This window comes from Perca fluviatilis, chromosome 20 (genome assembly GCF_010015445.1).
Source record: "Perca fluviatilis chromosome 20, GENO_Pfluv_1.0, whole genome shotgun sequence".
In the NCBI taxonomy this organism is placed as follows: domain Eukaryota; kingdom Metazoa; phylum Chordata; class Actinopteri; order Perciformes; family Percidae; genus Perca; species Perca fluviatilis.
In genome coordinates, this window is record NC_053131.1 from 29,832,031 (window position 1) to 29,856,310 (window position 24,280).

At 40.9% G+C, this 24,280-nt stretch overlaps 1 protein-coding gene across 4 annotated transcripts in view; it reads left to right on the forward strand.

Annotated features, from left to right (window-relative positions):
- The first annotated feature begins 222 nt into the window (after nucleotides 1-222).
- Nucleotides 223-24,280, forward strand: part of gphna (gephyrin a) — a 33,233-nt gene continuing 9,175 nt past the window's right edge. Inside the window, exons 1-20 of one of the 4 annotated variants that reach the window (XM_039786104.1) lie at nucleotides 223-505; nucleotides 6,031-6,109; nucleotides 9,187-9,244; nucleotides 9,916-10,008; nucleotides 10,250-10,344; nucleotides 10,497-10,563; nucleotides 12,151-12,459; nucleotides 13,914-14,015; nucleotides 14,686-14,823; nucleotides 16,503-16,545; nucleotides 17,418-17,555; nucleotides 18,148-18,240; nucleotides 19,001-19,056; nucleotides 20,168-20,287; nucleotides 20,370-20,428; nucleotides 20,538-20,691; nucleotides 20,810-20,931; nucleotides 21,987-22,074; nucleotides 22,346-22,419; nucleotides 22,672-22,736. In XM_039786104.1, coding sequence (XP_039642038.1) covers nucleotides 406-505; nucleotides 6,031-6,109; nucleotides 9,187-9,244; nucleotides 9,916-10,008; nucleotides 10,250-10,344; nucleotides 10,497-10,563; nucleotides 12,151-12,459; nucleotides 13,914-14,015; nucleotides 14,686-14,823; nucleotides 16,503-16,545; nucleotides 17,418-17,555; nucleotides 18,148-18,240; nucleotides 19,001-19,056; nucleotides 20,168-20,287; nucleotides 20,370-20,428; nucleotides 20,538-20,691; nucleotides 20,810-20,931; nucleotides 21,987-22,074; nucleotides 22,346-22,419; nucleotides 22,672-22,736 — 2,053 coding nt within the window. In that variant the 5' untranslated portion in view covers nucleotides 223-405. The remainder of the gene's footprint in view (nucleotides 506-6,030; nucleotides 6,110-9,186; nucleotides 9,245-9,915; nucleotides 10,009-10,249; nucleotides 10,345-10,496; nucleotides 10,564-12,150; nucleotides 12,460-13,913; nucleotides 14,016-14,685; nucleotides 14,824-16,502; nucleotides 16,546-17,417; nucleotides 17,556-18,147; nucleotides 18,241-19,000; nucleotides 19,057-20,167; nucleotides 20,288-20,369; nucleotides 20,429-20,537; nucleotides 20,692-20,809; nucleotides 20,932-21,986; nucleotides 22,075-22,345; nucleotides 22,420-22,671; nucleotides 22,737-24,280) is intronic. The other 3 variants (XM_039786105.1, XM_039786106.1, XM_039786107.1) reach the window with 3 other exon arrangements.

Below are 24,280 nucleotides of genomic sequence, written 5' to 3' on the forward strand. Positions count from 1 at the left end.
ACTGTGTGTGTATGTCAGGGCTGGATTAACTGGCTAGGGGGGCCCAAATGTCCCCTTCAATATAACTAGAAACTCAACTTTTTTGTATTCAGTGAAGACATTTTACTGCTGGTGTTATGAAACTTTGTCCTATAAGAGACTAAATTTGGTACAAAAAGGAGTACTGACTCTGTGATAGGTTACTTCACACATAGGATCACCTTACTCTTATTTGGGGGTTTCACAAAGTACGAGTCCTGACGTCCTAGTGTCTACCACAGTGTTTTTGAGGCGGTCCCAAATCTTCACTTATTAGTGGAGGACACTTACACCAAAGGACACGCACGCACGCACACATACACACACACAGTCGTCCTCCAGAGGTGCAGCAGCAGCAGCCCGCACACCACCACACTGTTTCTATGTATGTGCCCCGGCACAGTGCAGACAGAGGTTGTAAACATGGCGGCGGACGGGATGGTGCTTACCAACCACGACCATCAGACCCGAGTGGGGATTCTGACGGGTAAGGAGACTGTTTGATAAAATTCTTCTTAATAGTGCACCTCTGTGGCGTTTTGCCGACGGTTGCCCGTGCACGTCGGTGTCACGATACGAGCTGTCTTCGCTGCCGAGCTAGCTATCGTTAGCCAGTATGCTAAGCTAACCGGTTTCGTTGACTGTCATTGCTCTAACCGCAGCTAACGTTAGCTTCCTGCCTCTTGACAGGTTGGATAGATATGGAATTTGCTTTGTAACGACGTTATTTGCAATTGTGTAGTGCAGTTTATGACGTATTTACATGGGAAGACTGGCTGTCACCATAATGCATCCATGGTCATATTCAGTGTTGTACGAGATAGCTACACTACATTGTAGTGATATATTTTAATTAACATTAGCGTCAATTGAGACAGTAGGAAAAAGACCGCCCAGCAAAGACTTTCAAAATTAGGGGGTTCAATGTTATTGCTTGGCGAGAAGTACTGCATTGAGTTTTTAACTAAGATTGGCGCTTTTATTTTGAAATCAAAACCACCGTTCTTCCGATCTTGTTGTGCTGTATGTTGCGATATTGACGCAAGGGAACGTTATATTTTCTAGCAATGTAACGAAACCGAGCCTACATCAGCTGCATTATTCATGTCCCTTTGCAGATCCGATATGTTTGCAGCTCTTGAGGGTGCTCTTCATTAACATTTCTTTTATGGTTCCCTTTGACGGCCATTTCATTCGGGCTTCATGTGTGTTTTTGGTTGAACTCAGAAATGTAACCTTACATTTATTAACGTTAATCATAAATTGTGCGTTTGGTAGCTATTAAAAGCTATTTAGAAGGCAAGGCGCAATGCCAAAGCGAAATGAATTCTGTTGTGCAGGTTGTTTTAGCAGCTTCCCTAATTAGCTCAGCTGATGTTCGCCTCGACTGGGACCACAGTATAACGTTACAGTCGTGTGACAGCCACCAGTCACCAGCAGCCCTGCTGCCTCCTCGACAAGGCAGGGGGAGACGTGAGAATAATGTTAAGAGGATTCGCCCCAGCAGCTGGCTGGGAAGTCTGTCGAGGTTTTGATGAGCTAGCATATGGGCTAACAGCAGCTAACCCTGCTGCCCATACAGCTGACAACTACAGCTTCATGTCACATGTTAACACACGTTCCTAACCCATTCGTGTGTGTGTGTGTGTGTGTGTGTGTGTGTGTGTGTGTGTGTGTGTGTGTGTGTGTGTGTGTGTGTGTGTGTGTGTGTGTGTGTGTGTGTGTGTGTGTGTGTGTGTGTGTGTGTGTGTGTGTGTGTGTTTTGACGGGTTTACACAAGACATTTTAACTGAGCAATTAAGTCAAGTTTGGGGTCACATATGGGGTTTAGAAAAGTTGAGGTAAGGCTTGCTTAAGGTTGCATATATGGAGCAAAAGGTGTAATAAAAATTATATAAAATAATATTGACAATGAAACAATTTGTTTTAGGCAAATTGTTAGACAGCATTAGGAAAACTAAAGATATGAGAAATTGCCTTCTGTGATAACTGGACAGAAGGAGCCAGGCTACACACTGTACGAGGTGTGCTAAATTTAGGCCAAATACTTTTGGAAATACTTCAAACACAGGCTATGGCTTTGCCAAAGAGAGCAATGTCCAAAGGGGAAACTACTTATGACGAAAGCTGCTGAAATTCTATATTTTACAACATATTCCATTAAAAATACCCAAACCAACAATGAATTGACCCTACTAAGAACTATTGTGTATGTATCCAAAGCCTGACATATGACTCCTCCGACAACACCATTGCAGTGGGTGACGTTCACTGTAGTTTATTTCGACTCAATACCTATACACCTTCCTGTTTCTGTAAATACTGACTAAAGCACCAAATGTCTATTAATCTGTAGCCAAAAATAGTCTCCAACAGTATTTCCCCGAACCGAGGAGCATTTGTGAAAAACTAGCTATATTCTCAGCTCAGCTGTTTCAGGAAATTTCTTACTTTGTAATACTTTTGTACTTTAACTTAATTTAGATTTTGAATGCATTACTTTTACTTACGTAACAGAGTATTTCTACACTGTGGCATTACTACTTTGACTTAAGTAAAAATCTGAGTAGCCTACATCTTCCACCATTGCAATTAAAGTATATTTAGCAGTCAGCTGACATTAGCTTATCACAGATGGTGTATATGTTGGCCAATAATTAACAAGAAATAGCAGTATAGAAATATAGAAATATATATATATATATATATATATTTTGTCATTTAGAAAATCACAGTTTGTTCTCCAGAGAGCTCTGACAAGTTTATTTTTTAACTGTAAAATGTCAGACTCAGTAAATAACCTGGTTACAATTCTTTAAAAAAAAGTAATTTAAGAGATCCTTATCAAAAATATTTGTTTATGTAAGTTTTGTGCCATAAAAAATCCTGTTTTGGAGGGTGTTTAAAATGAATAGGAAGGTACATCCAGGTGCCCCTAGTTTGTGTCAAAGCCAAAAAGCTTCACAACAGTTACCTAATTTAGCTTTGATTTATCCATTACTGAGAGATTATATATCAGTATGTGACATTTGTTTTCTCAGTTTTTGGAGAGAAGGGAGGCAATCTCAGTTGGCTTCACTCTATCAAATCAGCACACTGTGTAGTCACACAGGATCTAACCATTCTGTTCATTTTACAATAAGCTCATCAGTTTTATTAGTAAAATACAATAGGCACAGATTAATAAAGCCAATGTACTAATACATCATATACTGTATCATATATACTTTTCTATATTTTCTATTGCAATTTCAAAAAAACAGCAGCAGAACTGAGGCAATATTTACATCATTTGGACGACACTACGTTTTGATCTTTGCACATTATTTCATTCATTCATTTTGCACTTAGGTTCTTAATAAAATGAGAAAATACTCAGTGCTTTTCATTTGTCAAGTATTTCATTCACATGTAGGAGTATACAAAAATAGGCTCCGCCATGTGGTTATTTCATATAGAATATTTATGTATTGAATTACCAGAAAACATGTTATATAGTGATATATATTGTTATTGAGATATGAAACGACCTACTGTATATCGGGATAGAAGATTTTGGCCATATCGCCCAGCCCTAATCTAACCTTTGGTAGAAGCCAGGAAGTCTCATTGTTGAATCCCCACTATTGGATACAGCCAAACCTGCCAAAACTGCATTTAATGCAGTTTCCCTTTATATCAGAATAATCTATTTGGAAAATAGGGATCTGAATGGGATTATTTTTGTGGTGTCAAACATGGCTAAATTCTTAAATTCTCTCTGATGATAAAAGTCTAAAGAGCAAGAGAAATGAGAGAAGTTGTTAAGGTGAATTCCTCTATTCACACTCACTGACCAGTGATCAACTTGACTTGATATGTTAATACAGAACATTTCTTATGCATGTTTGGGTCTGTGAGTGATATGTTCAGGCTGGTTGTATCCACGCATGTGTTTGCTACTATTGTTCCAGAGCTATTGTAACATCTTAATATCATTTGGAAAGCTGGAAATAAACTCTCCTACCTTCTTGGAGAGTATAATCTGCAGAGTTAGTTTTTGAAGATGTTTATGTTCTGGTACTTTTGAGATTATTTGAAACTGAGGTATGTAAATACAAAATATCAACATTGGGATCAATATTCAAATCAAGCATATAACACTTATATAACACATAGGCCTACTTATGTGTATAAATTTCACTTTTAGACCGCTTGGGTTTTCTGTTATGAAGTCAGTTTAGTCACTTAGATTTGTGTTAGTGTTTAAAAATTTCATTTTAATATTGATTTAAAGCTTTAGTGCGTAACTTTTTTTATATTAAAGAACGTCTGTTACATTCAAGCCATTGCCAAATGAGCTGATACAAAGCTATTTCTCTCTGGATTTCTCAGCATGGCTGTGTTTAGAAATTGTTGTCGTCCGGCAACATTCTCGTGCAGAAACTCGAGAAAAGATAATTACCTCTTCTGAAGAGTCCATCAGGTTTTTTTAATTCTCAGTGTCCTCTTTGGCTACTAGCAACTGCATGGAGGAGGGGTGGGCATGTGCACGATAACGGAAGGCTTGTGTCATGTGGGTGCAACAACAGTGGTGTTGTCATTACTTAGAATTCCTCATGGGGGCGACAGAAACTATGCACTATAGCTGTAAATTGAATTTTTTTTTATTTGTATAAAGAAATGTTGACATTTTGGGAAGTACGATTATTCGCTTTCTTGCAAAGAGTTAGATGAGAAGATTGATACATCTCTGGACTTAAAGTGATGGTTCGGAGTAATTCACCCTAGGGTCCTTTGCACCATGACCTCGAGCCAAACACCCCCCCAGAAGCTTTTTTCACCTGGGTCGAACATTGGGAGAGTTAGCTAGAGTAGCGTTATCAGCGGAATAGCTTAGCGCAGGGGCTAATGGACCCACGTTTGTATCTTGTAAGTTACCCCACTAATAATGCCCGAAATGATACCAAATGTCTACAGTAGTACAAATAGGTTATGCTCTCATAAAACGATGGATTGGAAAGTTTGTAAGTACACCAGAAGTTTATGAACACTTGCCTGCTCTCCTCAGCTCTCTGTTGCTGCTGCTGCTACCTGCAGTTAGACGAGTGCTTAGGGCCGTCTACAAATTACTACACCGAAAAGAGATACAACAAAAATATTTATTAATTTAATGATTAAATAAGGTAATGTCTCCAAACTTACCTCAATTATTACTTGTCTCCTGCTAGTTATACTACAACACTTACTTTAAAAAAAAAAGTTAAATTAAAAAATATTTTTGTTGCATCTCTTTTCGGTGTTGTAATTTGTAGACGGCCCTAAGCACTCGTCTTACAGCAGCAACAACAGCAGAGAGCAGAAGCAAGCAGGCAATTGTTATTTACACAAACTTCTGGTGTACTTACAAACTTTCCAATCCATTGTTTTATGAGAGCATAACCTATTTGTACTACTTGTAGATGTTTGGTATCATTTAGATTTAGTTGGGTAACTTTCTAGACGATTATCCTAACCATAACTTATCAATGCTCTTATACTAGCGTTAGAGTATTAAAGACTGGAAACATGGAGACACAGCCAGAACCAGGCTAGAACAAAGTCTGAAGTTTGACTGATTAAATTGTAAGACACGCTGGGCAACTTTTTTAAATCACCGTTACACAATATCTTTAAAGTGGATCTAGACAATCTGAAGTTTTTACTTTAGCAATTCATAATAAAATAATAATAGACCATGAGTGAATAGATATCCGCTGTTCGTAGACTATAAAGGAATACTGTAGCTTCATATATTCAGGCATGTAAAACAGTAATTAGACACTGAGATGCAAACACGGTCAATTAAAATGCTGGGCAATAACATTAATAAAGTATACATGTGTGAACTTTAATTGAAATGTCTCATTAGTATCAGCCGGGGTTCCAATCTCTTTGTAGACAACCAATGTCAATGATCAGTTTTATTTTAAATATGTAGTAAAAGTGCATCGTATTCATGCTTGTTCTGTTCTGAACTTCTCTCTTCTTCAGTCAGTGACAGCTGTTTCAATAACTTGGCTGAGGACAGGAGTGGAGTCAACCTGAAAGACCTGGTCCATGATCCCTCACTGTGAGTCTACACACGGTCTATTATAGAGTCAGATCAGTCTCAATGTTAATGAATCCACACATTCACAAATGTATTTTGTGATTTATATACAAATGACTATACTCAAAAATAGTTACTGTTATACATAAATGTAAAAATAAATCCACATATAACAAAATAAGGTCCACAAATTCTGATGCACACGCAAATATTTTTTGCTTTAAATCAAATTAAATAAAAAATTAGATGCATATAAATAAAATGTTTTCCCCAGGATGGCGAAGGCATGTCCCGCCCTACTCTGTCTTTGTTTTCGGCTTACCCTGACATTCTAATCTCGATTTTCCTCTGGGAACGTCTGTGCTTCGTTCTGGTTGCTCACAGGGGTGGCGGTGCATCCGGAACGCATGCAGACGCGCCCAGTGGAAAATGGCTGCGATCAATCGAACCATTCAAGTCGTTGCTTGATATTCCACCAGCCGCACCCCGACATGTCCAAGAAGCGGCTCTCCGCTCTGCTAAAGATACGTGCCAGTTCTATTTTCTCGCGAGTCACGGGCCGTTTGGAAAGCCGGACAGGAAGTGAAGCGAGAGTATCCAGTCAATTTACAAGACCCCCCTATTATTATATACGTCTCCATTACAACACCACAGATGATCAGAGATTAATCTTGGAGGTGGAAAAACATAACAGACATCACAGATCCTTTTTTGATTTGATTTGATTTATTGGTTTATTTAGAAGGGGACAGTGCAATTTCATAAAACACATGAACAAACATGGTTAAAAAAGCCAGAATTAGCCAAATGGCTATTTTTCATCTGTAGTCCCCTGGCCAAGATGTAAAAGAAGCAATAAAATACATTCATGAAGAAACATTAACAAGTCTAGGGCAGATTGATAGCCACAATATAAACAACACTGTAAAATACCTAAGGTACACAGCACCTGTTACAATATTAAAACACATAAAAAACAAGTTCAAAAAGCTACGTTATATAGAATATGTAATACAGTGCGATAGGCTCTGATTTTAATGTTGGCAGACATAAGTGTTAATGAGCCAAATTTTTTGTGAAGGCCTTGTAAGTGGTGAGCTTTTTAACTTCTTCAGGAATTGAATTCCATTCTGAAGCGCCCCTCACTGACCAGGCCGAGCGACTGAAAGCGCTCGTGCGCAGAGGGATAACACAGTCCCCTCTGGCCGCGCCTCGAGTAACACGATCAGAGCCGTTTCTTTGGCTGATGAACTCTGCTAGAGGAGCTGGGGCCAAATCATGTGTTACTTTATATATGAGACTCATATCTACAAACTTATGAATAGTGTCCCAGTTTAGAAGACTGTGTTTTTTCAAAATAGCACAGTGATGATAGTGCCTTGGTTTTTTATCCATGACTTTAATGGCTTGTTTGTATAACCTTTCGAGAGGTCTTTTTGCGGTCTGACTTGCTTGACACCAACTTGTTAGGCAGTAGTTGAAGTGGCTAAAAATCATGGACAACACCAGAAAAGAGAAGGCATGGAGTTACCTGTAGGAGTGCCTGGAGTGGAAGGTAGATGCTAGCTTAATAAACAAATTGTTCTGTAAAGTACTTAGAGAGACATTATAATCTGCGATATGTTCCCAGTGTGGTATGGCGCGTGGCAGAGGACGGAACAAAGCCGGAACACAGCACAGACGTGCCCAGTGGAAAATCGCGGTTATCCTCCCCTAAGTAATCCCACTCCTCTTGCCTAAACCTAACCAACCTAACTAACGAAGGCAACAAGTACTAGCCAATCAGAGGGAGAGTAGGGCGGTTCATGCCTTCTTCATGCCTTCGCCATCTTATTAAACAAATGTTGGCATGTGTAATGGGAATTATGTCTACAATAAGGCCCTAAGGGCTGTCAAATCTGACTCCAATTACCTAATTCCTTAATGTTTACCAAAACACGTTTTGGTAAACAATTGTGGGTCCACAAACAGCACCTAAGTTTCCCTGGCAACAGACATTAAGTCAGAGCTGGTCCACCAAGATCTCCTCCGAAATGAACTTTGATCTAAGATTTCCCTGCGTTTTTATTCTCTCCTAACAGGGGGGTGTTTCTTAGACAGAAACTGTTATATTTCACACACACACACACACACACACACACACACACACACACACACACACACACACACACACACACACACACCAAGGTCCTCTGTGTGGTGCAACTTCTTCTTCTATTCTCTTAACTTGAACTGTCTTTCCTGTTTTTCTGCTTATCTCTCTGTTACCCAATGCATTCTTATAGAGAGCCGAAATCCCGCCCTTCTACTTCCGGTCCATGGGACCTTAATTTGGAAAAAATATGAACGAGAGTCAATGGAGAGATAATAATTTTTATTGGATTCCCGTCTGAATTGAGCAATGGATTACAAATATGATGTTCGTCAATTTAAAAGAAGAAAGTCTCAGTTTATTGTTAAACTGTTGAAGTATAAGACTGTGAAAATACGTAATTAGAAAGACTACACGCTTCATGGATGACGTCTCGCTGAAGCTACGATGTCTGTGTGTATTGTACCGGGGATGTAACGTTACTCTCGCTTGTTCTTTTGCTTATCTGCTGAAAACACTTCAGATAAAACACATCAGGTAAGATAACATTACAGGTGTTGTTTAACAGAGCTAAGCTAGCTAGCTAGCTAGCAAGCCAAGCATCAAGCTAGGTGAGGTAGATTGTGTGAGACAGGAGATGTAGTTCACTGAGCGGTTTCACACAACAACAAAAAAAAATGACAAACCTACGGCTAACTGAGACTTTCTTCGGTTGAAAAATTATCTTTTAAATTGACGAACATCATATTTGTAATCCATGGCTCAATTCAAACGGGATCAAAAATCAATCACTGCCGTTCATATTTTTTCTGAGTTAAGGTCCCATGAGGTCCACCGGAAGGGGCAGGACTTTGGCTCTCTATGTCCATCAGAGTTCACCCGGAGTACAGCCACTTCCTCAATGACTGCACACAGCCTTTTTGTAACCTAATGCAACTTTTATTCTACACATACACATGCATGTACGCCGACATTACACTTGCTCTATCTTTGTCCCCTCCTGCAGGCTGGGAGGAGTCATAGCAGCCTACAAGATTGTTCCAGATGAGATCGATGAAATAAAGGTACGTGTCGTCACTTTGAGCTCTCTAGAAATCGCATCACTCACAGTCAAGGAGACCCATACCAATAAGCGGTGAAAATAGTGTGGACTTTACACACTTTTCCACTGGCATTAAAACATGTTTCACTGTTTCACAAGTGTGTCATAGAAGACACACTTGATAACCGTGACACAGGCACTGAATGTAAAGAGTGGCAAATTCCTCCTCACATACTTCTTGAATCTTCATTTGGCTCACAAGTCTTATTAGCTGTTGCAGCAACCATCCGTCTGTCATCCAACACTTATCCAGTCATGATTCCTCAATGCTTTTCTAGCAAGTGAATGCACTAGATATGATCCTGTGTTAATCCCTGTGGGGAAATTCTCTCCTGAGGTACTGAGCAGCACCTTAGAGCAGGCCAGATGTTTGTCACTACTGAAGTATGACCCCAGGTGTTTCTTTGAAGGAAAGTGTCTTTATTTATTGCAGCTGCCTGTCAGGCCCATAGTATGTCAGGTAAAGAGGATGCATGGTGTAGTTGTTAACTGTGTGTGTGTGTGTGTGTGTGTGTGTGTGTGTGTGTGTGTGTGTGTGTGTGTGTGTGTGTATGTGTGTATGTGTGTATGTGTGTATGTGTGTGTGTGTGTGTGTGTGTGTGTGTGTGTGTGTGTGTGTTTACATGTGTACAGGACACTCTTTTGGAGTGGTGCGATGAACAGCAGCTGAATCTCATTCTCACTACTGGAGGAACTGGCTTTGCACCACGAGATGTTACACCTGAGGTACAGACAGCCACAAAATTTAAACAAAAGTGTAATTAAAACAATAAATAATAACTATGATTGACCACAGGACAGTTGGAGACTTAACTAGCAAGCCCCGTCTGATCTGAGCGAATTGAACCAATTGCTTTGAAAATGTATCCTATATACCAACTACAATTCTTTGGGACATTTCAAGCACTTGTTTGTCCCAAAGAATTAAAACTAGTTAACTAACTGAGAACCGGTGTTTGTGTTGTAGGCCACCAGAGAGGTGATAGAGCGAGAGGCTCCGGGTATGGCTCTCGCCATGCTGATGGGATCACTCAACGTTACACCGCTAGGCATGCTGTCCAGGTGAAGATTACTGTGTTCACTGTCACTTAGACAGTTAGACTGTGTACACCAGGATGTGCGGTGGTAATCTGCTAATCTGTTTTTATCTAACCAGATTAGTGTGTGTGGTATCCTCTCATGCTCTAATCTGCTTTCTACTGCATTGTCTTCAGGCCAGTGTGTGGTATCCGTGGTAAAACTCTGATCATCAACCTGCCAGGGAGCAAGAAGGGCTCTCAGGTGGGATTATTGAACTGTGCTTACTCTGAACTCTGCTACACCCTTACTCATGTCATGTACGTTATTATGAGAATCTAAAGCTCTACAGGACTTTGTTGAGTCACAGATCTTATATGTTTTGGCTAGACTTGAAATAAAATAAAATGTATTGTTCTGTTTTGATTACTATTACATTAACTATTAAAAGGTGATCTAATTTGGCAAGTATAATTCATTTGAAATTGCATTAAGTTTGGTGATGAACGCATGATGACTTGTTAAGGACTTGAAAATCAAAGTTTAGGACTTGGACTTGATTTACGGCCGGAATACATGGGGCATGGAAGAGGCGCAACATTTTTGGCGCAGCAGAGGGCGTCCATTATACTTTAATACTTTAACTTTTTATTGATCCCCGGTGGGGAAATTACCATTTTACACTCTGTTAGAACACACTACACACAGGCCTGAAATACACACACACATTCTCAGGTCCTTTAAAGATATCACAGTGAGTGGGCTGCTACTGCTGGACAGGCGCCCTGAGCGGTTGGGGGGGGGGGTTTGGTGCCTTGCTCAAGAGCACCTTGGCAGTGCCCAGGAGGTCAGCTGGCACCTCTCTAGCTACCAGTCCACACTCTTCGGTCCGTACAGGGACTTTATAATCCACTAAAACTGCTACACTGACCACAGAGGCCACGCACACGTGGCTGGTTTATCTTTGTTTCTCTAGCTAGGCTGCCCTCCAACGGTCAAAAACAAAGATGGACTCTGTGTAGCAGGTAACAAACGGTAAACACCACACTGCCGCCCTTATATGGCGTGTTGCGTCCCTGTCCTAAGTATTTCGGCCGTTACTTGGGTCTTCCAAAACCGTTGCTTTTTCCCCCTCTTTAGATTCTGTATTTTGCTCTTTTATGCTGTACAAAGTACCGCACTATTAGGGAACCAAAAGTTATTAGACTTTTTTTTTTAATGTAAATAAACCCCAGTATGGGAGTGATCTGATGTTTCATCGTAGCTATACGATAGGCCTCTTCCTGACAAAAATCTGTTGTTGTTTTTTCAAAAGCAGGCAGCTGTTTTCAGTGGAAAAGCTCCATAAAATGACTGTACGCTACCTGCCCAGCATCAAATGATATCAATATTTTTATTTATTTTTACATTATAAGTAATAAAAGCATGGGGCTATTGCAATCCCGCTACTGCCAGAAATCAGAAAGTGACTACATGTCACAAAACCTCAAACTTTGGCGTCATCAAAATTAAATTATTACTGTCAACAACCACTGATGTATTTTTGAAATATTTACTAATTTCTCATTCGTTCTTCTCTTAGATCAAACCCAGTATCTTTGGTAATAGCAGTTTAATATTGACATGATGCAATTATTAATTGGTTGATGAAACAACGTATCTCACCACAGTGTTTCAAAACCTTTAGGGGTGCTGCAAATCCAGGGTGAAAGAAGGTGACGTTTGTTCCTGACTAATGGGACGGCATCATTTATAGTTGACTAGTTCTAAGTTCACGGTTTATGTCAAGTCTTTGATTTCTGTTTGGAAGGGCTCTAGAGTTTAACGCGTGCGCGGTACTGTTTCCTCCAGGAGTGTTTTCAGTTCATCCTGCCCGCTCTGCCCCACGCCATTGACCTGCTGCGTGAAGCCGCGGTCAGGGTTAAATCCACACATGCCGCCCTGGAGCAGCTGCCCTCCCCTTCCCCTCTGCTGGCCAACACGCACATCGACACAAACGCCAACATGCACACCATGGAGCGCGGCACCCAGTGTGAGGAAGAGGAGGACGAGGAGGAGGAGGAGGACCGGAGGAGAGTTCGACATGCGCACAACCACCACCACCACCACCATCACCAGCATGGTACCTCCCACATCACCGCAGCTGCTATCGCTGCCAAGGTAACCAGTCGACAGGAAACACCACTACCAATGCTGCTGCTGCTGGAGACTTGACATGAAACTTTAATGATCCCTGTGGGGAAATTGGGTCATTGCAGCAGCAGGGTACTGTACTACAGACAACTCCTGCTCGAATGCTATAGGCTGCTGCAGGACTCCAAAAAAAAAAAGAAAAATCACATACAAGTTGTAAAAAATAAAATTGAAAGGCAGCAGGGCATTTCACTAAATGTTCAGAAACATTCCTGCCTTTATTTCTCCTTTTAATTAGATACAAATATTTCTAGTGTAGAAAAACTGCTGTTTGATCAAATAATACTTGATAATTTTTTTACAACATTTCTTGGCATGTTAATTTGCAGCCTAAATATGAGACATTAAGAGATTTACAGCTGGTATTTTAATACAACTGTATCTGAAGATCTTATCTGGATAACACTAACGCATTGGGATTTACTGTACAGTATATCGCAGCCAAAGTTCGCATAAATTGCAGATTTCCGCGCAAAATATTCAGGGCTTGCATTTCATAATCCCCACATTTTTGTTGCAAAATAGTCACATATATCTTAGCAGAAAGTTGAAAAACGTTGCGTTTACTTCACACAAGAACAGCCATTTCCCCCTGTTGCCATGGGAACGTTATGAAGTTAAGTAATTATGCGATGTGAACATCATCGAAAAGCTGCAAACCCCGTGATGAAGCCATGATGAAACCACAGTTTTTGCAAGTTCCCGCAATTTCATCGCATAAAATTGCATAAATATCCCGCATATTCCATCGCATTTTTTAAGAAAACGTGCCGCATAATCAAGGATTTTTGCCCGCAACAATAAAAAAAAAACTCTGCATTTTTCTGGAAGGACCGATTAAGGCTGTGACGGTATGGATCCTTTCTTACCGCAGTAAAAAAGCAACGTTTCCCCACAGTATGGCGGTTAAGCACGCGACCAATGTATATGTTTTTTATTCTTGAATTTTTGCCCAAAAGTTGCACTGGATACAACTTTACTCTCTCCTACAGTGCTCTGATTATGGTCGACTTTGTACTTACTAGCTATATATACTGTGTTGACATTACACTCACACCTACTTCCAGCTGGTGCAGTAGGCTGCAGGCGGAAATGCAAAGGCCCATGTTCAGATGTCGGTGTCCAGATAACGTATTAAGATACAGATGGCCTACTCTCACAAGCCAACTCCAAACACTTGATTGAATTTGAAAGTCATGTAGGAATCAGTAGGATCCACATTTTTAATATTTAGAAGTGGTCCATGGAGCAGCTATTTCATTTTGTGTCTTTATTCATTAACTAGATTGAAGCCCTCCATTTCATCTCATTCACCTGTCTGTGTATGGGGACATGTGTCTGTCTGTCTGTCTGTCTGTCTGTCTGTCTGTGTGTGTGTGTTTGTACGTGCCCACATTTGTGTGTGTGTGTGTGTCCATCAGACGAGCCATGCTGTGGTCATGGCTAAGGGGGGTCCCTACTTTGCCGCCAACACACCTGACCCGCCCACTCATTTCACCTGCTCCTGTACTCATGACCAGCAGGTGAGACACTCACACGCACCCCTCCTCTCCTGCCATTGGTCAGTTCATCATGTCTTTCAGATACACACCCTGTCCGTCATACAAGTATAACAGTTCTTTTAAAATATGCCTTTCTCGGAATTGCTTAAAATGTATCTTGGAGCTTCAGCGGAAAAAGCTGTGACTAGAAAAGTGCACTCAGTAGAGTGCAGATCTCCGCCGGGTGTGTCTCCCTCTCTCCTCCCAAACAAAGAAGAGTTAGATTTCACTCAATTGTCTCTCCCGGGTGGAGCCCTGCACAGGACTGTTTTCTTAATCCCGCAAACATTCTGACCATGCATACACGCCTGGCCTCGCACAACAGAGTTCATCAGTACTCAGGCTTCTGTCCCTGATTGGTTTTAGTGATATTTGTGTGTTAGTGAAACAGCGCCCTGCGTGTGCATCAGTAAGTACAGTAGTCGTAGATAAGTAGTTTACATTCCATAAATCCAATTGTCATGTAGACACAACTTTAGTTGACAGTAAAACAACTGAACGACATTATTTGACTAGCATTGTGTGTGTGTGTGTGTGTGTGTGTGTGTGTGTGTGTGTGTGTGTGTGTGTGTGTGTGTGTGTGTGTGTGTGTGTGTTTGTTTGTGTGTGTGTGTGTGTGGGTGTGTGTGTGTGTGTGTGTGTGTGTGTGTAGATCCCGGACTCTATCATTTCCCGAGGCGTTCAGGTGCTTCCTCGAGATTCAGCCTCTTTAAGCTCCACCCCTTCCGAGTCACCACGAGCCACACAGGCGACCTCCCGTCTTTCCACCGCCTCATGCCCGACACCCAAGGTACACACACACTTATATATGCTTTGCAAGAGTCATGGAACATGCCAACAATATATGTATCGTTGCTGCTGACAGTAGTGAAAAGCTATCTCAGCAGTTCCTAGTAAAAAAAACAAACAAGCAGGACGGTTCCTGCATGATTAGAGATTTCTCTTATTTCTTGGGTTCTCCAACTTTTTGTGCTCACTGTAGGTTGGAGACGTTTTTATCACTTCTTTTTAAATACTCCCAATAAAAAAGATGTTGCCAATTTGAAGGTTTCATTCGGGATTGTTCGGAGAATTGTTTGGTCCCAATGTAACCACCAAGATCACTTGCCAAAAGTGTCCTAGTGAATATTAAATGTTACTCCCAATCCTGTCTCAATTTGGCTTTCGAATGGGTATATTAATGTGAGACCAATCACAAAAGTTAGTAGTCGGACGTGACTGTCGGCCTCTCGCACAGTGATGGATTACCCTTGGGCTAAAAGTCTCGGGACTTGTGTGCTGTTTGGAATTGAATGGGAGTGAATGAGACTGTGAGGTTTGGCAAAACTGAAATAGAAATATCTTCAGTTGTTGTACATTCACGTAAAATTTGTCTCAATTAATATCATGGGATGATGGAGATCCAGGCCTTTATTTATATGAGAATTTTTTTTTAGGCCTTCATTCCTAATTTTTCCTGTTGTGTAAGCACTGGATATTTTACATCAACAGATACAACAGATTCATGTCTCACTCACCACGCTGCTGCTCTGAATTAAGTCCTAAATAATAATTACTCCTGAAAATGTAATGATGCAATATTGAAGGTCTTCTTCAGGCAAACATCTGACGCAGACCTTGTTGCTTGAAATGTTGCAACATTGCATTACATTTTTGGGTGCTTGCAAAATTCAGTGTGTGGACTACGTCTCCTTTTTCTTTTTGTAAAGGAATTAATTAGTGATTAATTAGTGAATTAGTGAATGGAAACAGTATTTCTGTTAAAAAAAGAAAGAGTGAGCGGCAGAGTTGTGCGGAGGACATGGCTCTGTTGGCATTAGTGCTGAGGAAATTTACCTAAAGCTGAATTTTACCATGTTAGTCACGGGAATACAGGGATTTTCACCAATCCTCACTGTTTTTTAATTGTCTTTTTATTGTTGACCGGCCTTATTTGTTTGTACCAGACATGGCTATTATTTGAATACTGGCTTTATTTAATATCTATTTATTTACGGTATTCAATTTGTATGCAATGGCACGCTACGTTTTTAACATTCAAATCAAGACAAAGAGACAACTTACATAAATGAAAAGCAATGAAGAAAATCATTGATGAATGAACTTCCATAGCAGATAGGGACAACACACCAGAAGATATCTGAAATGTTATTAAGGATCAGCATTAGACTGGTACATCAATCAAACCCCATACTGATTCCTGTTTTAATTTCTAATAATCCTGTGTTGTTCTATGCAGTCACAGAATTAGACACACAGCTGCTGGTGTGCTGGTTTTGAACGTCACAGCTAGAATTCATGTTATTTATGTCTCCATGTCCTGTGTATTAGACATTATTAATAGATACATCAACATGAAAGCCTTTGCCAGACTGTCCTGTTATGAAGGAGGAGGTATTAAAATCATCCCCTCCATATATTTGCATCAAACAATGACCAAATATAGAACATGTGTCTGTCTCTCTGCAGGTTCAGTCACGATGTGGCAGTAATGAGAACATTCTGAGAGCCAGTAAGTTCAGAGAGAGAGAGAGAGAAAGTGTGTGTGTGTGTGTGTGTGTGTGTGTGTGTGTGTGTGTGTGTGTGTGTGTGTGTGTGTGTGTGTGTGTGTGTGTGTGTGTGTGTGTGTGTGTGTGTGTGTGTTGTGTGTGGCGTTGGGGGCGTGGGGTGGTGCGCGCGTGTCTCATTAACATGCCAGCCTTGTAAGGGCTCCTGTACACTGCCTGCGTGGCGTGTCCGTTTTTATTTCGGCTCCCATGTTAACAGGTTAGAGCGTACACACTGCCTGTGTGACACGCACGGCTCAAGCCGCGCTGAAAACGCGTACATGATAGAAATAGATCCGACGCCTATTTTTCACGCAACACGCAGCATGTTGGAAGCGTTTCCAGGCAAAATGGAATACGAAAAGATGTCATTGACACATGTCATTTTGACACAAATACATATTAATAAATGACATTTTGATGTTTGAAAGTCTCTAGGTTTTGACATAAATGCAGATGTAAATGTAATTAATAAAAAAAAAATAAAATGATTTGATGAATGATGATGATGATTTTCAAATATTGCAAGTCAATACTGCCGACATTGTCTTTGCTGTAATCAAATCAGTATAAATTTAAGTTTATGTTCATGGGAAACGTACATGTGTACAGACAAGGCTAGCAGCAGCAGCGCCGCGTCAGACACGTTTCTGGTGTGAAAAGACGTAGAAAACGCCACGCAACAGAAACGCCACGCTCACGCCACGCAGGCAGTGTGCAGGAGCCCTAACAGTAACTTTCATAACTGTGGAACATTTTTAAACTTCACGGTAAAGGTATTCACTACTTACTCACATACTCTGTGTGTGTGTGTGTGTTTGTGTGTGTCTGTGTGTAGGCCACAGTGCGGTGGACATCAGTAAAGTGGCACGTCGTCATCGCATGTCTCCGTTCCCATTGACTTCAATGGACAAAGCCTTCATCACTGTTCTAGAGATGACACCTATTCTGGGAATTGAAGTCATTAACTACAGAGGTGAGTCTTCTGTGTATGTGTGTTGTTCTGTTCTGTTTGTCTCGTTTATGCACAGGCATATAGACATTGCATTATCATTGTGTGTTATTGGTAATATTTGTAGTTAGGGTTCCCGTGGTCATGGAATTAGTGAAAGTTTTGGAAACGGCATTGAATTTTGTCGTGTTTAATTAAATTAATTGTTACAGTAATCTTCCGTGGATAACCTTTTTTCGTAATTATTTCCTGTAGCTGACGTAACGTATCTCTAATATGCGTTGATGCGCGACAGTGTTTTGTAAACTATCACGTACGTTTCTCATCTTCTCATTTGTCCTTTTTTCTCATTTTCGTTCCGTCTCTCCCTCCGTGTATGCCAGCTAAATAAAATCATGTTTGAATAGAGTTTGAATCTGATATGTTTGAATAATGCCAGGTAAGTGTATATTTCATTTCATGGCTCTCTAGTGACCGATACAATACAATTTGTATCGGTCACTAGAGGCCGTGGAAAGGTTTTTGTCGTGGAATTTTGTCCATGAAAATGTGTGTAGTGTTTGTTGTTCAAATGTGGTTTGCACTAAATTGACCTGGTTTGGGCCAATTTCTTTAGATGGTTTCGGTCGAGTGCTCGCTCAGGACATCTATGCCAAAGACAACCTTCCTCCGTTCCCTGCTTCCGTTAAAGATGGCTACGCTGTACGAGGTGAGACCACTAATACTATCTATTACTAAACAACAACAGATAAACAGTTCATGGGGGACACAAATGTAAAACAGGGTAAATGTAACTTTGCTGACATCTGCATTCATCTACACATTTACATGTATTCACTTGTTGGCATTGAATGAATTTAAGATCAAATTCTTCACACAGCATTCTGTACGTAAACTGGGCTCTTGGCTGCAACTTGAGTTTTAACCCTTGTGTTGTCTTCGGGTCAAATTTGACCAGTTTTCTAAATTTCTATTTTAGAAATATGGATTTCTTTTTAACTCCCTAATTTCATTTACCCAAAAATAACACAGATGATTCCTTACAACTTCCTTTGCAAGTACAACAAGAGATCGGATCTCTACTTTTTTTGTTTTTTTCAATTTTTTAGCATTTGAAAAACAAATTGAAATGTTGTCGAAACAATATCCTCTCTGAACTTTCATATACGTTAGGTTTATTGACCATGAATTCCAAAAATAAGTGTAAAAGTAATAATAAGTTGGTGTGAGTGTTGTTTATACATGGTAGTCTAGTGAAAAGAAGCGTTCAACGGCAAAAAAGCGCCAGAAACATTGAAAAAAGTGCGAATGAAGGGACAAAAACATCAGATAAAGTGTTGATTTTCAGTTTTGACCCAGGAGGACCTGCGTGCATGGTCCATTGGAAGACAACCCAAGGGTTAAAAATCAATAGTCATGGTCTAATTTCCGTAATTGACTTAATCAACATCATTATCATTGACCTGTAGCTGCTGACGGCCCGGGAGATCGCTTCATCATGGGAGAATCACAGGCCGGACAACAGGTCAGCTCTAATCCACTAACACTGTGATAAGTTCCAGTCGTGATCAACACAGCCTAGTGCCATTAGTGTTACATTTAGCAGTACAGATACTAGCAGTGCTAACAACACAACTATTAGCATTTCTACTAATACAAATCCCACCATCTACGTTTGTACATCAAGCACGGTGAGTAACGCTGTGACATTATGTAAGAAGTGGCTAGGGCTGGGTTCAAATAATGGATTCTCCAATTAAAATCGATCTTTGTTTGAGTGTTCTGATATGGATTCATAAAAAACAGAAATTAATCTTTTAATATATGCCTTTTCACCATGCATGTATAAATAAAAAGTACTTTAAATACATTTACAGTACATTTTGGGGGGTCAATTCTTAATATAAAGATTAACCTGATGCATTATAAAAAATTATTTGAGGGTTGCTTTTTTGTACAATTTCCAGCATAAGTTCTCCGAGAAGCTCTTTTATATCCAAGCAAAGTTGGTATTGTAATCGAATCGGGAGCTTGTGATTAGGAATTGAATCGATTCGGGAAATCATTGACGATACCCAGCCCTAGAAGTGCTATTAAAAATTCTAATGCTGCTACGAGTAGGACTATGGGTCCTATTTTAATGGCGCAAGCAAGGCCAGCGACAAGTGGAAGGTCTTGAACACACAGCCTGTGTGTCCAAGTGGGTGTATCTGCGTGATTATCATTCAGTCACATCACTGGTCTCATAGCTCTAAAACAGCTGAGCCAATCGTAGTGAATTGGCTCCCTGTTGAATACAGCAAGCCTTTTAGATTGTAGGAAAGGCAACACAGTTCAAAGCATTAAAACACAACCTGTGATGTCTGTCAACAATGACAACGACTCAACAAATGGAGAGAGCTTCTCCAGGAAATCATCTTGTTGTCTGGTTGCTGCAGAGCGGCCCTACGTGAACACACAACCCCATAAATCACAAATTAGAGGCAGATGGTGTGTTTTACAGTTGAGTTTATGTCTGTGGATATATTCAAAGGCTAATCCTATCATTCAACTAATGTTGCCAGTTATCTTTCGAAACAGGGATTTAATCAGACTCAATAAGGTGTGTGTCTGTGTGTGTCTGTGTGTGTCTGCAGCCCACTCACACAGTGATGCCAGGTCAGGTGATGAGGGTGACGACCGGGGCTCCGATTCCTTGTGGAGCCGACGCTGTGGTCCAGATAGAAGATACAGAACTTCTGAGGGAGTCTGAGGATGTAAGTACCTTGAATTCTGTCTACTTTTATAGTATGCGTTTGTTTGCAGGTATGATGATAGTAACAGTGTGGTTTGTTTCAGGGCACGGAGGAGCTGGAGGTGAGGATCATGGTCCAGGCCCGGCCCGGACAGGACATCAGGTAAAAACAAACTTCTATATGCTAAAGGAACCAAGTGGAGGCTAATTCATATCAGAGCTGTGTAAAATCCTCCAGCTAATTATGATTGTAACGTTGTGTGTCTGCACAGGCCAATAGGCCATGACATCAGGCGAGGGGAGTGTGTGTTGGCTAAAGGAACACATATGGGCCCGTCAGAGATCGGCCTGCTAGCTACAGTGGGAGTGACTGAGGTCAGCGTGCACAAGTTCCCTGTGGTGGCTGTCATGTCCACTGGAAACGAGGTACATAAACAGATGAAAATACACACAGACTTTTCCTATGATCTTTGCATTCAGAGTTATGGGTTTCCTACTGCATGTAGATATCAGCTGAATTCCTTTTACGTTTGTGTGTGAGTAGCTGTTGAATCCAGAGGATGACCTCCACCCAGGGAAAATACGAGACTCCAACCGCTCCACCCTGCTGTCCACCATCCAGGAACATGGATATCCCACCATCAACCTGGGCATCGTTGGAGACAAGTAGGGGCACTTGGCTTATACAGATTACTTCTAAAATAAGCTTCCTAAGGAGCAGAGCAGTGAAGGTCTGCAGAGATTTGGCATCTCCGCAGACCACGGTTTCAGCTAAACCATGGATGTATAATAAAACCTGGATACAGCGTTTGAGGCGGAGCCCCGTTCATTCCTATGAGAGTTGCTCAGTGGCGCATGAAGCCAAAAAAGTTCAACTGCCCCATATAAGATTATCTTGATGATCAGTGCTGCTTCTGCACTATGGGGCCCATAGAGCAGGCTCACTAGAGACCTCCGCCGGCCGAGCCGGCTACTTCCGGTTAAGCTCCTCGGCTAAGTTGAATGGGGATTCATTTATTTAATCGTGCCGCTCTTCTAGATTTTCCAAATGTTATCGGATCGAATGGATCAAATTCTGAAAGTGAAACGAGTCATTTCGCAGGGCTTGTGATGCTCAAAATGAATTACCCACTGATTTACACACTCTTTCGCCATGTACGTCTATATGGAATAATCTTTTTGGGCCCCATGGCATCACGTGACTGACACGGAAGTATTAATGTTTGGCCGCTATGTGAAATTGGCTTCAAAGCCTGACACTTCCTGGGGGTCTGATCTAAACCCACTGCCCACACTGCCATGACACAGAGCTGGATTTAAATCGACAAAGTATCCCTTTAAGTAGTGGGCATTGCAAGAGATAGAGTAAAAAAAGAATGGACAAAATTGATGCAGCAAAGTCCCAAGTAAAACTGGATCCTTCGCTTCCCGTAATGCCACTTGGTTGTGTCTTTTTTTGTTAAGACCTCCTTGCATGGTAAACACCCACCTCTTTTAAATTACACTTCTCCAGTTTGTAACACAAGCTTTCCATTAATAATCAAACATAATCAAATCAACATAACCCTGATGACATCACTGTGACATCAACAGGGTTATTTTCTCAGACTTTACAAATACCCGTCACAGCCACAGAAGATATTACACAGATGTTTTCGTAGGCTGAGTAGCACTCCCCATTTAGTAGTGAGCTGAGTTTAATGTATCATGCGTGTTTGCAGCCCTGATGACTTGCTGTCAGCGCTCCACGAGGGAATCAGTCGTGCCGACGTCATCATCACTTCGGGGGGTGTGTCCATGGGAGAGAAGGTAACCTCTCGCCTATGACCCATCTCTTCTAACTTACTAAATAATTTACTGACAATGTTGAGTAGATATTCTGATCTTTAATAAGGAAGCAGCCAAATTCTCACCAACCCTTTTCACAGAATATTTGTTTGCCTGCTGTTCATCCTCCAGGTTTGTTTTTCTGCTCTAACAACACAGTGTATGAAAGCACTACTGTCTCACAGCTTCCTTTTTTTTTTTTTTTACAGTATTATTGTTCTCCATCTGTGTGTGTGTTTGTGTGTCTTATCAGGACTACCTAAAGCAGGTGCTGGATATTGACCTTCATGCTCAGATCCACTTTGGACGAGTCTTTATGAAGCCAGGGTGAGATTGGGAAGGGTACCAATGGATTCCTTAGGTATTCTAGTATCATGTGATAAAGACAGAGATCGATTCTGGATTATTTTGAATCAATATTGGATCATCTTAATGAAAATCGATTTCAACGGATTTCTTTTTTAAAAACCCAAGCCTAAGTATTACTGCTGCTACTACTATTGCTGACGCTACCACTGCCTTTGATACTGTTCTGAGACCTGGAGGAAAAGTAATCACCTGTGGGTTTCTGTTCCGCAGTCTTCCTACTACATTTGCCACAGTTGACATTGATGGAATACGGAAACTCATCTTTGCTCTGCCAGGTAATATATTTATGTCCGAAGTAACTGGGTGTGTGTTATTTGGGTGTCTGTAAGTGTGTCCTCTCCTTGCTCAAAACCCCCTGGACCATCTCCGATACCCCTTTGCTTTACCCTGATAATCTATTTTGTGTTATTTTGTCTCAACGCCCACTAAGGAGCGCTTTCTCAAGTATAGTTCGGTAGACCCGGTGCGATTCGTGGGGTAAAGTTGCAACATTGTTCCTTTTTTTTGTTTGCGTTCAGACTGCACTTTGTCAGACACACCTAATATTGTAAACAAATGTTATGTGCTCGAATGGATGTTTGTTTGTTTATTGGACAAAATATCTGAGTTTCCTGGTCTCAGAAATAACGGAGCAACAACAAATGTATACCGTATAGGGTTTTCTGGTTTTGCTTTACTGTTTTAAATATTTTAAAATAATGCAAACAATATGAGCAGAAAACAGACAGCGAGTGAAGGAAAGGGCGGCCCTGATGAGAGAGATGATGATGATGCGTCGTCACACAGACGACCGGCGATGTGGTCATATTAGTAGGGTATGGATTTGAAAGTTATCATCCCTTAAATCATATATAAGTCTGTAAATTTTCTGTGTATCGCAGGTTTGATAAATTGTGCGTAATTTTTTGGTTTAATTCGTATATTTTTGTATTTGGTTAGGTGGCATTTATACCAGAAATGGATGTATAGCATGACGGTTAGATGTTTATGGCCAGAGTGACACTATCGCAAAGGCGTTTCGCAAATATTGACACGGATGTGACTCAATAATGTCAGCAGAGCAATACGCCTCCAGGGTGTGTATTCTGACAATCTGACTTGCTTGTCTGTAAATGGGTGCCTAAACTTACCCATTGGTTTATAATGGTTCGCTCCTACCTCAGCATACTGTCGCTAGTTAGGGCAACATTGGCCATTCCTCTTGTTTCCCTCCAGCCCTGGACCCACATGTAGCATCATCCCCTGTCTTGTTTGTCTGTACTCTAGCTGTCCTCATCCTTGGTTTGTATGGTTTGCTTATGGAACTGTTGGAATTGCTATATTGCTGATATACTGGGGTAAAGGCAAAATAAGGTTGCTCTTATTTTATTCAAGCAGTCTAAGGCCTGGACTATGTGTAAAACCTGCCTCACTCTGCGTTTTAAGACAGTTCTTCCCATTTTTGCCCTGGACCCTGTATCTCTTGATCAGTTACCAGCAAACAAATAAATTCAGACCTAATCGTGTCAGTCGGTTTATTTTTTATAGCATACTGCTTAAGAAATCTCTAATGTACATCTTTTTCAACATATTATGACAAAAGGAGTCAGTCTGGCTCTCCATTGTGTAGTGGCATTTGATATCCATAGAACACGCTGCATGTGCTACAGTATGCAGACAGAAGAAGTCACACGGTAGCCTGGATGCGCCTCTCCATGGCTCAGATGTGATCAAATGGCTGCTTATCTGGAACGTAGATGCACCTTGACCCTGGAATATATATATGACAGTGGTGTAACCTGACTCGGGATGCTACTTTTATGTGGGCTTGCATAGTAAA